This window comes from Mustela putorius, unplaced genomic scaffold (assembly GCF_011764305.1).
Source record: "Mustela putorius furo isolate JIRA1106 unplaced genomic scaffold, ASM1176430v1.1 tig00000196_pilon_pilon_pilon, whole genome shotgun sequence".
In the NCBI taxonomy this organism is placed as follows: Eukaryota; Metazoa; Chordata; class Mammalia; order Carnivora; family Mustelidae; genus Mustela; species Mustela putorius.
In genome coordinates, this window is record NW_025421310.1 from 6,978,722 (window position 1) to 6,991,748 (window position 13,027).

At 43.5% G+C, this 13,027-nt stretch overlaps 1 protein-coding gene across 1 annotated transcript; it reads left to right on the forward strand.

The window, feature by feature from the left end:
* The first annotated feature begins 1,266 nt into the window (after nt 1–1,266).
* On the forward strand, nt 1,267–3,070 carry LOC123391170 (zinc finger protein 239-like). Its single transcript, XM_045076995.1, has one exon. It carries the CDS (start codon nt 1,422–1,424, stop codon nt 2,565–2,567), a length of 1,146 nt encoding a protein of 381 aa, XP_044932930.1. The 5' UTR covers nt 1,267–1,421; the 3' UTR covers nt 2,568–3,070.
* Nucleotides 3,071–13,027: the final 9,957 nt, after the last annotated feature.

A 13,027-nucleotide genomic window follows, 5' to 3' on the forward strand; every position in this document is an offset into this window, starting at 1 on the left:
TGTTTGTTTGTTTGTTTGTCTTCTGAATGCTAGAGTCTAAATTGTTCATACTTTTTTTTTTTTCTACATTCATACTCCTCTTTTGGTGTGAGTTTGTGTTCCCCGATTATCCATTGTTGCCTCTTATTTGATTCCTACAGTCAGTTATGCTCTCCTTTTGCCTTTTCACATCTCGTTTTAGTTGCACTTTTCTTTATTCTATATTTAGTTCATGGGCTATCAATGTTGTTGATCTTTCTGACAAACAACTTTCCTGTGGTTGATACATTCCTATCTTTACTATAGTTGGTTCATTTCAGTTTTCTGTTTCAATATCCACCGTTCTGCTAATTTTGAGCTCATGTGACCCTTTTTCTGATTGTTAGAGATACAGGAAATTGATTTGTCCTACACCATGATGATACCACAGAATTGTCTATTAGACTCTGTGCTCAGTACGTTGTGAGCCATGTTGTGTGTCCATGGAGAAATGAAGTCCTGATGACTCCTTCTCAGCCATCTTTCTGACTTTGTCTGATTGACTTGATGCCTCTGTATTAGAAGTCATCAGTATATTCTTCCGAATGTAGTAAGTGCAATGGTTTTACTTTTATTTGGTATCTTTCAGCTGTATCTTCATATGACACTCAGAGTTTCCTGCTAAAGCAGAGCATACAAGGTTCTTTCCAAAACCCATCAATGCACAGATACAAAGATAGTGCTGTTGACATTTTACACTTATATAGAGACTGGGACAATGATGGGGAGAGTGACGGGCATCGAAGATTTCAGAGAAGACAAATCCAATCCAGGTCAACTGCCTTTCATGAGAATCTCACTGCCCCAAATGGTGAAGCATATAAATGTCTGTGGAAATCTTCCATTTTGAAGTCCACAGTTTCTGCAGGGCAGAATGTTTCTGTCAGCACAAGCTCCAGTCAGATACTCCATCATAGTGATTTGTGGACAGACCATTCGACACATCTGGAGAGTAACCTAGTCCATGCTGAGAATAATGATTTGAGCCATTTGGAAGATAGGACTGGCCTGACCTTAAATCAGAGATTCAGAAATAAAAAAACCAAGTTCTCAGTGGGATCCATTGGATAGGGGCTTCACCGAGGAGTTGAACCTACAGTATGATCAGAGGCTTCTCACCAGAGACAGAGTTGCTCAGTGCACTGAATCTGAGAAAACATTGAACCAGGGCTCCCATGCTCACAAATGTGTCAGGACTAGGTTTGTGAAGAACCATTATGAATGTGACAAATGTGGGGAAGGCTTTCATCCAAGCTCTAACCTCAGTATGTATATTCCTTTCAGGAGACAGTCCTCACAAGGATAATGAATGTGGGAAAGCTCATAACCAGTCCTCCAGTGTTGCTGATCATCAGAGAATTTATGAGGGAAAAAGCCCTTTCACATCTAATAAACCACGGACCATGTTTAGTCAGTCATCAAGACCAAATAGAAACAAGATAATTCCTAGGGGCAAGAAAACTTGTATTTCTAAGGAATGTTGTAAATCCTTTGACTGGCACTTGACATTATCTCAGTTCCCACAAATATGCAAAATATCTAAATGCAAGGAATGTGGTAAAACTTATAAGGACCCTTCATCAGTAAAGGGACATAAGCCAATCCATACTGGAGTGAAACAGTACAAATGGGCAAAGAGTGTGAAAGCGTCTACATTGTCCTCCACCCTTACTGAAAGTCACCAAACTCATACTGGAGAGAAACGTTACCAATGTGAAGTATGCGGCAAGACCTTTAAGTGGCTCTGCGACCTTACTCAGCATCACCGAGCTCATAGTGGAGAGAAACCTTACCAATGTGACGTATGTGGCAAGGCCTTTAAGTGGCGTTCAGATGTTACTCGACATCACCGAGTTCACACTGGAGAGAAACCTTACCAATGTCAAGAATGTGGCAAGGCCTTTCACCGGAGCTCAGGGCTTAGCCAACATCACATAATTCATACTGGAGAGAAACCTTACCAATGTCAAGAATGTGGCAAGACCTTTATGTGGCCTTCCGAGCTTACTCAACATCACCGAATCCATACTGGAGAGAAACCTTACCAATGTCAAGAATGTGGCAAGGCCTTTCACCGGAGCTCATTGCTTACTGTGCATCACAGAATTCATACTGGAGAGAAACCTTACAAATGTAAGGAATGTGGTAAGGCCTTTAGCCAAACTTCAGCCCTTACTCAACATCACCGAATTCATACTGCCGAGAAGCCTTACCAATGTCAAGAATGCGGGAAGGCCTTTAGCCGGCCTTCACACCTTACTCAACATCACCAAATTCATACTGGAGAGAGTCCTTACCAATGCCAAGAATGTGGCAAAGCCTTTAACAAGCGCTCACACCTTGATCAGCATCACAGAATTCATACTGGAGAGAAACCTTATAAATGTAAGGAATGTGGCAAGGCCTTTTCATTGCAATCAAACCTTCTTAAGCATCACAGAACTCCTACTGGAGAGAAACATTACAAATGCGAAGAATGTGGCAAGGCCTTTTACCGGCGCTCACACTTGAGTAACCATCATAGAAGTCATACTGGCAAGAAACTTTAAAAATGTAAAGGCTAGGACTAAGGATTGTAAAACCCTTACATCACAGACCTTGCATCGGATATAACTAGAGAATAACTATACACATGTAAAAAAGTCCACCCTCTCTCTCCCTGAAACTCACAACATCGTAGTTATCATATGGGAGCAACATGGTAAAATGTGATGAATGTGGTGAGACCTTTAACTGGAATTCAGTCTAGACTCAATATCCCAAAATGGATTCTAGATTTAAATCCTAGAAACATGATGATTGTGGAAAGACCCTCATTTTAATTTACATGTTCGCAAACACAGAAAGTGCTAAAGAAGGTAAATTGATTCATACAAATAATTAGAAAACTCTCTGAACATCTAATGACAATAAATGTCACAGATATCAAGTAAAAGGAGTGTATCAGTCCCTCTATTCAGACAGTACTCATTAGTCCAAGGAAAAAGATCAAGTTAAACACTTGGAAAATGCATATGCTGTTACATTGGAAAGATTCAGTGGGGGAGTTTTTACAAGGGTACAATTTGTTTCGATGTGCATTTTGTTATATTGTGCCTTTTTTGAGGTTTGTGACCAACAAATATTAATTTATTTTATTCTCAAATCACTTCTGGAGATTGACTTAACTCGTACTGGGTGTATGAATCCGTGAGCCTGATTTTTGCTCCATCAACGGCATTCGATGCCCTGCTGCATCCGGGGGGACTCACGCATCCCAAATTTTCCTTGGAAGATGAGAACTGTGTAATACACAACATGAACGAAGAAAATCTAAACGGAGACACTGCTTAGGCTTATAGCATTGATGTAAGTTGCCGTGAAATAGGTGTACAGAACAATATTTTTCTCCATTTACTAAAACTAAAGAGCGGTATTGGTGATGCACTCATGTGGGCATAGCTTTCAAAAGTCACATGGTAGAGTAGCTGTTGGCGGTGAAGAAGCCTTCTGGACACTGGGGTAGGCAGGATCAGCAAGGTGTGTGCTGTGGTTGAAGTCAAGCACTGCTCTCCCAGGGATAAAAGCCCAATCAAGATTTGAGCCACTGTACATAGGGGACCATTCAGGGAAGCTGCTGCAGTGCATTGTGGGAACATCCTGTCTGTACTCAGTGCCCTGTTCAGTACAATCCCCCACTCTGGCTCTGTCTGCCATAGTTTTGGAATATAGGTGAGCTTCAGTGGGGTGGGGTCTGGAGCTGATGACAAAAAAAAAAAAAAATTCCTGAGGCATCTTTGGTGCAAAATGTTGGTTTATTAAAGCATGAGGACAGGGAAGGGCAGTTGCTGCCACCAGGGTCCTAAGGGGTAAGCTGGTTTTACACTATGGGGTTGGGAAAAGGTGAGGAATAAGAAAGCTTTCAAAATGATTTCCTTTTTTTTTTTTTTTTTTTAAGATTTTATTCATTTATTTGACACAAAGAGATCACAAGTAGACAGAGAGCCAGGCAGAGAGAGAGGGGGAAGCAGTCTCCCTGCTGAGCAGAGAGTCCGATGCGGGGCTCCATTCCAGGACCCTGGGATCATGACCTGAGCTGAAGCCAGAGGCTTTAACCCACTGAATCACCCAGGCTCCCCCATCTCTATTTCTTGCAATGCCTTCCCTCCCATGATCCATAGATAAGACTCCCCCTCCCCCAGACCTTCCCTAAATCTGTTTTAGTCGGAATGGCATATTCTGGACTTGGACTTGGGACTCAGACTTGGGACTCTCTAGCACGGCACCATGGCCCCAAATGAAAGCATGTGCCCCATGTCTTACACTGAGTGGTATTTTGATGTGTCTATGAGGTACACATGTGCATATGACCATGCTGTGTGTGTCATAGATACCCCATAAGAAAGAGAAATCTATCCCAATAGGAGTCATGTGGTAGCCCAGGGAAGAGACAGAAAATATTCAAGATGAAGAATTAGCATGTAGAGGAGGAGAAGTGTCCTGAGTTTCCCTAGTGACTCCCTAGATGTAGAAGTTATCTCCAGATCTCCAGTTGTATTTTCCCTCATTTTTCTTTCCAGCTACGTAGGCACCACAACCATTCTTTCTTGCCTGTCCTATGGAGAGAGTGTCCTCAGAGAATGCTTCATTGAGATTAGACAGATGGAAAGCCAATGGGTATTAATTCCAATATGAATAATGTGAGATGTGAATCTAAGTAAAATTTGAGGAAGGTACCATCCTTCAAGAGAAAGACAAGACCTATTGAAAGGAAATGTGAGGAACTCTTTCCCATGTGGGGAGGGACCTGGAGGTGGCTCCTTTTAGTCACTGCAAAGACACAGGCAGCTCTTGCTGGTGTCATCTGATGAATACATGTAATGGGGAAAAGAAATGGAAAATGCAGGTTTCTCAGGAGTAGGAAAGTCCTCTTTTATCTTGTCAATTTGATTGACCTCCTGTGTCTTCCTAAGGACTAGTACTGTTGGGAGTTAGTGATTACTGTACTATGCCTGCCCAGATCCATGACAGGGGATGGAGGAGGGTGTTGGATGATGCAATCATGTGGGCAGCTTTAAGATGTCACACAGTAGAATAGATGTTTGAGATGAAGAAGCCTTCTGGACAGTGCAATAGGCCAGATCAGCAAGGTATGTGCTGTGATTGCTCCCTTGTTTCCTATGTAGATCACCCCAGTCAAGGTCAGATCCAGTGTGGTTGGGTGATCCTTCGGGGAAGCTGCTTCACTGCTGTGTGGTATCTTCTTCTCTTTCCTCAGCATGATAGTAAGTGTCGTTCTAGGCTCTGCCTCTTTCCATGGCTCGGAATTGTTGGAGTAGCCATTCAGCAGTGAGCATTTCTGCCTGTAACAGTCCAGCCCAAGTGTTTCAAGAAGGGATGCAGATCAGAAGCACTGATTTCCATTGCTGGCCACAAGACCACTTCAGGTACACAAACAGAAGCAGGATCACACACCTTCTCAGAGTCTGTGACTTATAACCAGAAGAGGACTAGTCCTCACCAAAATGAGGTTACGATACAATTCAAGTAACAAATTTCTTTGGTTTCATCACATGCCATTTTATTAACAGTGAGATCTTCCCAGTCAGATGCCTTATTTCTCTACACCGCAAACTGAAATCACCATATTCAAGAAGGATTTCGCTTTTTCCATACCCTTCTCTCTGCCTGCCTCCCTGCCTACTTGTGACCTCTCCCTGTCAAATAAATAAATAAATAAATAAATAAGATCTTTTTTAAAAAGCAAATTTTATTTGAAAGGGAACAGAAGCAGGGGGGGAGGGAGCAGTAGCCTTGCCACTGAGCAGGGAGCCCAATGTGGGTCTTGATCCCAGGACCCTGGAATAATGACCTGAGCTGAAGGCAGATGCTCAATGACTGAGCCACCCGGGTGCCCCCACAGGACAGACTCCTAACTGTCGAGAACAACCTAAGGGTGGTTGGATAGGGAGTGGGTGGGAGGGGTGGATGCAATGGGTGATGGGTTAAGTAGCACACCGTGATGACTGCTGGGTGTTGTATGTAAGTGGAAAATAGAAATTCTCCTGCTGAAACTAATACTATGTGCAAATGAAGTGGAATCTAAAGAAAACTGGGAGCTACAAAAAAGTAACTTAAGGACAGAAAATTGTTACTTCGTGAAAAGATGAGACATAGAAACAAAAACACTCACTTTAGCCCAGAAGGCTGACTTAACAGCCTGCGTAGTTAGGATAAGAATCTAGCAAGTGCTGATAAGTGCTGGTTGCTACGTTCTTTTTTTTTTTTTTTTAAAGATTTTATTTATTTATTTGTCAGAGAGAGAGCAAGCGAGAGTGAGCACAGGCAGAGTCAGAGGGAGAAGCAGGCTCCCTGCGGAGCAAGGAGCCCGATGTGGGACTCGATCCCAGGACGCTGGGATCATGACCTGAGCCGAAGGCAGCTGCTTAACCAACTGAGCCACCCAGGCATCCCTGGTTGCTACGTTCTTATAGGCTCTCATGACTCTGTCCAGCCACCAATAAGCAATATGGAACTTGATGGAGTTTTGGAATATAGGTGAGGTTCAGTGGGGTGGAATCTGGAGCTGATGACCAAGAAAGAATTATTGAGATGTCTTTGGTGTAAATCAGGGGTTTCTTAAAGCACTGGGACAGGACCCCTAGGCAGAAAGAGCTGCTCATTTTCCTGATGTGTCACTGATTATATCATTGGGAGCTGGGGAGTTGAGGACAAACGGGGTGTCCAGAAGGACTGTCATACGGGAAAGAAGACTCTTCAGAATGGGGACCTAGTTATTGTCAAGCAAAGACTGTTTTTTCCTCCAGTGAGCTACAGATATGAAGACAGTCACCAACTTCCTGGAGGATTGTTGTATTCTTCTATCACACATCATTTTGATTTGGTTTCAGGTTTAAAAGAAATTTAATTTTACATACCTTTCCTTCTGCCTCAGCCTCCGTCAATTGTGGAGGGGACGGTGATGTTAGGGCCTCAGGAAAATGAGATAATGGGTCTCTGAAGTTAGGCTATAGATATGATAAGTAAGCTTCTTCCTTGTAAATCACTAGGACATGTGTAAACTGAGGATGAAAACTCCTGTAGTGACAAGGAAAACCTGTGTTCCAAGATGTCTGTGATACATACCAAGAATCGATTAGATGGAGGACCTCGATCAGGAAGACTGTGGACACCAAACATTAACTTTTTATATCCTCAAGAGTTGTCTACCTGGAGGGGCAAAGCATTATTCGAAGTCGATTTCACCTTTCCATTCTCCTGTTACTTTATGACTCCTGTTTGCAATTCTAAATCCCTCCCTCCTTTTTTTAAGTCACTGTGGCATGCAAGCTTCCATTGTCTGTCTTTGAGCCTCGTGTTTTTCAGGCTCTCATAATTAAGAAATTTTTTTTTTCTTCTCATGAATCTGTCTTACCTCATTTTAAGTATTCGACAAACCAAGGAATGGAGAATGGAGTGAGGAAAACAAATTTTCCTCTCCTCACATTCATTCTATTGTATGAACTGACCCCCACACTTCAGCCTGTATGGACCTATTTAGCAAGAGGCTTTCATTAAGGTTAAATAATAACCTAATAACCTTGTTGTTTAACCCTTAAACTGTCCCTGCTCCCCTTCCCCCAGGGGACGTACTTAAAAACAAGTCCCAGAAACCATCCCCAGGTAACAAAGCTCAAATACAAGTGTGGGCCAGGCCAGGTGGAGACATCCGATCAGTGGGGGGATGCATACTGTCTTCCTAGTTACCAAGGAGTATGGGCCCTACCCAGTTCTGACCAAGGTGATAGGCTGGTTCAAATGTCTACTAGGCTAAATTGTCATTCAATTGGTCACCTAGCATGTCTGTGAGGCTTTCTGTGTGTGATACAGTTTCACTAGCCACCTGTGCATGGCCAGGCCCAACCACATGGCCTTTGCCCTTAAAATATAGTCTGTGAAACAGAAAGGTTGCCCTCTCTTATAAGAGGTGCGTCCCCGAACATTCAGTCTGATTCTTGATGCTTGGTGTGGAATAAAGCTTTGCTTGACCTTTGCTTTATGTCAGTCTCGCTCCTTTAATCAGAGACTCATTTTTTGGGGGGACCTAACAAGCCCCAGAACAGGATGTGCAGACAGAGCTGGGGATCAAGGGCAGCCATAGCTCAGCCATAGTTTTGCCAGCCAAGGACGCCTCAGCAAGTCAGAGCCATGAAAAAAACTGCAGCGCCCCCAGAGGAAGGGGTCGAGTTTTTGTAGGGAGATACTGGGTAATGGCCAATTTCCAGAGGAATTGTATCTGTGCTGCCAGCCCCATTGATCATGCTGTCAGGGTGGAACCAGGTTCCTGAAATGAGGGGATGAGATGAGAAGAGGGAGGTTTACAGAAGAGAGGGAAAGAAAGTTGCTTAGCTTGTCCTGGAGTCTCACTGAAACATTAAGGCAGCCATTTGGATTTTTCTTCAGCTTGATTCTTTTTTTTTTTTAAAGAATGTATTTATTTGACAGAGAGAGATCACAAGTAGGCAGAGAGAGAGAGAGGAGGAAGCAGGCTCCCTGCTGAGCAAAGAGCCTGATGCAGAACTCGATCCCAGGACCCTGGGATCATGACCTGCGCTGAAGGCAGTGGCTTAACCCACTGAGCCACCCAGGCACCCCCAACTTGATATTTTTAAGTGGTTTCCTTTTTAGGCACCAGGACAACTGTAGTAAGACCTTTTCCTATTTTACAGTTGAGAAAGCAGTCAATATTTTCTAGAATGCATAAAATAGAATGTATACCCCATATTTCAGTGGGAATGCTGAGAATTAGAGTACTCATATTGGGGCGCCTGGGTGGCTCAGTGGGTGAAGCCTCTGCCTTCAGCTCAGGTCATGATCCCAGGGTTCTGGGATCGAGCCCTGCATCAGGCTCTCTGCTCAATGGGGAGCCTGCTTCCTCCTCTCTGTCTGCCTGCTGCTCTGCCTACTTGGAATCTGTCATATAAAAAAAAAAAAAAGAATTCTCATATTGCTGATTGGAGGGTAAAAACATACATTCACTTTGGAAAATTGTGTGGCAGGTGGTTATGAAAATAAACATTTACCTATGGAAGGGGAGCAATTTGTCCCCTAAAAGGTGTCTCCTTGGTCTCAAGATTATTTTAGACTGGTATTTTAAATAAACAGAGGATAAAGGAAAAACTCTGAAATCCTGTGTTTACTTTGAACGAGACATTTGCATTTATATGGGAAAGTTTCGTCTGTCATGTGTCTCCCTCTTGTAGCGGATAGGGGAGAAGGAGGCAATCTCCAGAAACTCTAGTCTGGAGAAAACAGGGCTCTCGAACTGTGCTCCCAGCTCCAGCCTTGGTTCCCCTGCTTTGCATGGTGTCCTCCCAGATGCTTCCCTATAGGATGAGGTTGGACGATTCAAAAGGATCTGATCTGTTGGCCTCCCCCTCAGAGTCTGTCTGTCGGTTTGGGTGGAGACATCATTGTTGTGTTAATTACGGGCTCCAGGTGATTCTCAGTGAGGCCAGCGGTGAGCAAGAGGGCTTTGGCTTATTTTATGAGTGGAGAGCGGTCTTTGGCTCCTGGAGGGGTAAGAGGGTCTCTGCTCCATGAGTCTGCAGGGTCAGGTCCCTAGAGAACAGGGTTCCTACACTGAAGCCGAATTTGTGGGCATCTGTGGGAGGGGAGACCTCCCTGAAAGCAGAGAAGGAAAAGGCAGTGATTGCTCTTCCAGCAGGAGCTCACGGTTTCTGATTAGCTCCTGCCACAAAGGCTAGGAATTTGGGCCTTTTCTGCATTTTAGGATCCTGCCTATAGCTGAGCCATTTTTGGGTGAATAGTCTCCCTCAGAGATGTTAAAAGCAGTTCCTGTGACACAGCTGTGATTTCTCCACAGAAACCTTGTGAGAAAGAAATCTAGAGGGCGACGCAAGAGCAGAAATGGCTGGGTGCTCCGTAAGTCATGAGTCCCAGTTCACAGGTCACGTCATCCTTTTCTCGGGAAATTCCTCTTGTTCAGAAATTGCGAATCTTGATTTCTGTAGCTCTGATGTTTCTTCCTTATATTTGTACCTATTTTTAAAACCTTTTCAGAAATAATACTCAAAGTTAGGTCTTTAGAACCCTTCTCCCCGGTATCCCAGATCCTCCTCTGCCTTCTTAGAACCTGTGTTTCAATAGGCCAAAGGTAGTTGACAACCAACCGTTGTCACTTTGAATTAAGTAAAGTCCGGTATGTATTGAAAATATTTCCTTGGGACATCAGTGGAGGAAAGCATTTTCATTTATGTCCCATGGGAATGCTTTATCAGCTCTGTGCATCCCAGGGTTAAGAAAATGCATAAATAAACAGGATGGATAAGAGATCCAGAATCACTCAGAGAGTTTGCAGGTTAATCCCACCCAGGGAGTGAGTCTTGCTCCTCAAAATGTGAAAAACAGGAGCGCCTGGTTGGCTCAGTGGGTTAAGCATTGTGCTCTTGATTTCTGGCCAGATGGTGATGAACCTGGTGGTTCTCTGCTTAGTGTTCATGGGGGTGTGCAGGGAGTGTAAGATCATCACTGTTTCTTTGAATGTGCTTGTACTACTTTTGCAAGATTTCTCTGGTGCTAATGAGTTCTGTATTAATTGTAGCTGTATTAACTGTAGGCAGTCACAAGATCTAACCGGAATGCAGCAGTTTGCCCTTATGTGATGGTTCTAGAACCATCCATAGAGACCATAGAGACCATAGATAGGTCAGACTTCTGGGATCCAGGTGAACATTTTTTGCTTCTATCCCTCATCCTAGTAGACTCAGAAATAAGAGCTGTTCCCTTTCTGTCATTCTGTGTGTTTGTGTTGACATTGTGAATAAAAGACAAAAATCATCATGGGCAAAAAGATTTATGTATCGTATCATTGAAAATGTTTCTTAAAGTAGTCATCATGACAAGTTTCTATTCTGTCACTTTTCCTTTGGGGGTAACCACTTTCTAAATGTCTGGGTGTGTCCTTGAATGTACAATGGCAGATCCGTGCTGGGTGAATCAGTTCTTGTTTCCCTCGTTCTTCTCAGGTTTGACCCCTGCTATGAACACTGCTTTAGGGTCTCTCTGCATAATGACCTCTCTGTCATTTTAGAGTGACTCTAAGTCAGAACACCTTGGTGAAGACTTGATCCTTTCCATGTCACTAGATGTTTGACAAAATATTCCTATAAAAATAGAATAATTTATTTATTCTCTGAGATGGTTATCACCCATTTCCCCTTAATTTATGAACAAGTGTTAGGAGTGCTCTAGAAACTAGGAAATGGTGAGAAAGGATTGTTGTTGTCTTTTTTGCTTTGCCAGTAGAATCTATAATTGGTATAAAACCCACTCAGGCATGCTTGGGTGGCTCAGTCGGTGAACTGTCCGACTTTGGCTTGGGTCATGGTGCCACGAGTCCTGGGATGGAGCCCTGTGTTGGGTTCCCTGCTCAGGTGGGAGTCTGCTTATCCCTCTCCCTTTGCTACTGGCCCTCTATTCTCCCCCCCCCCCAGCCTTGTTCTTGTGTGAGTGCACTGTCTCTCTCAAATTAAAAAAAAAAAAAAATGAAAATCAGTTTAAACATACAAACACACATTTCTGTTCCATGTCCTCCAAGAATTCCTCCTTGGAGTTCTACCTCTTTGTTATTCCAAAATGTATCCCTTGGCGGTTGGGCTATTGCTCTCTTAGAAATGCAGACTCCCATTCCAACCCAGTCCTCCAGAACAGAATTTGCATGTATGTAAGATCTCCCCTGCCCTCTTAGAATTTAATAAGTACATTTGTAACCCACTAAAACATCCTACCTAAGAAGCAGACACTACTTACACTCTATGATGTTAACACGGTATAAAAAATGTGTATGCTTGCATTGATGCCTTTGTTTAACAGGTTATTTTGGATGAACACACAGTATTTATACTGATTTTGTGGATCCTGTGTCATCCTCTTACCTCAAAGCCAGAGAATACATTAGTGCCTGTTACTGGGTTAATAATTATCTTCCTATACAAAGGAGAATAGTCTCTAAAGGCAGAGCAAGTTGTCCTAATAAAATGGGACTAACATGAGTTCACTTGGTGAGTCACAGAAAGTACACAGAGATGGGGTGATGGTGGTCACACAATGGAAACTTGATTTGCCTTTAAAAAAAAAAAGGCAGGGTGCATCACAGGGAATAAGTTCCAAATAAGACACTGACAGAGCAAGGGGGACGGATTTCCTGTTACTTGGGGTTAGGGTGGATGTTCAGAAAGTGGAGTCTGGTCTTGTGTAGAGCTGGGCAAAAGGTGACACAAGAGTCTCAAGAAAAAAACTTCTCAGGACTCTGGGGGGCTCAGTCATTAAGCATCTGCCTTCATCTCGGGTCACTATCCCAGGGTCCTGGGATTGAGACCCACATCGGGCTCCCTGCTCCACGGGGAGCCTGGTTCTCCCTCTCCCACTCTCCCTGCCTGTGTTCCCTCTCTCGCTGTATCTCTCTGTCAAATAAATAAAATCTTAAAGAAGAAAAACAGAAACCACTTCTGTACATTCTCTGTATGTTAAGTACATGATCTTTGAGTTCCTTTTTGGGTAGAGATTTTAATACTAAAATAAAGGGAACTGTATAGATCATTCCATGGGTTACTTCTTGGTGCATCTGCTTAGGTGTGAGTCTGGGGATAAGCTCAAATTGGGCCAGCCTAAGCTCTTCCTCCGGACAGTTCGTACTTTTGCTGGATAGTTTCCATTTCTTTTGCAGGAGACTGGGGGTTTTGAAGGAGGTAAAAGATAAGGTGGAAACATGAAGGTAAGTAAAATATGGGACAGAGATTAGAGGGTACAAACAGGTAACCGGAGAAGGTCAGGTCTTGGGTCTGGCTGGTGACATTAATTCCGATCATCTTGGGGACCATCATGAACTCTGCCAGTGGCCACATGGTGACTGTGGTATTTATTGCAGGGACAGCTGACCTTCAGGGATGTGGCCATAGAATTCTCTGAGGAGGAGTGGGGATGCCTAACCCACACTCAGCAGCAACTG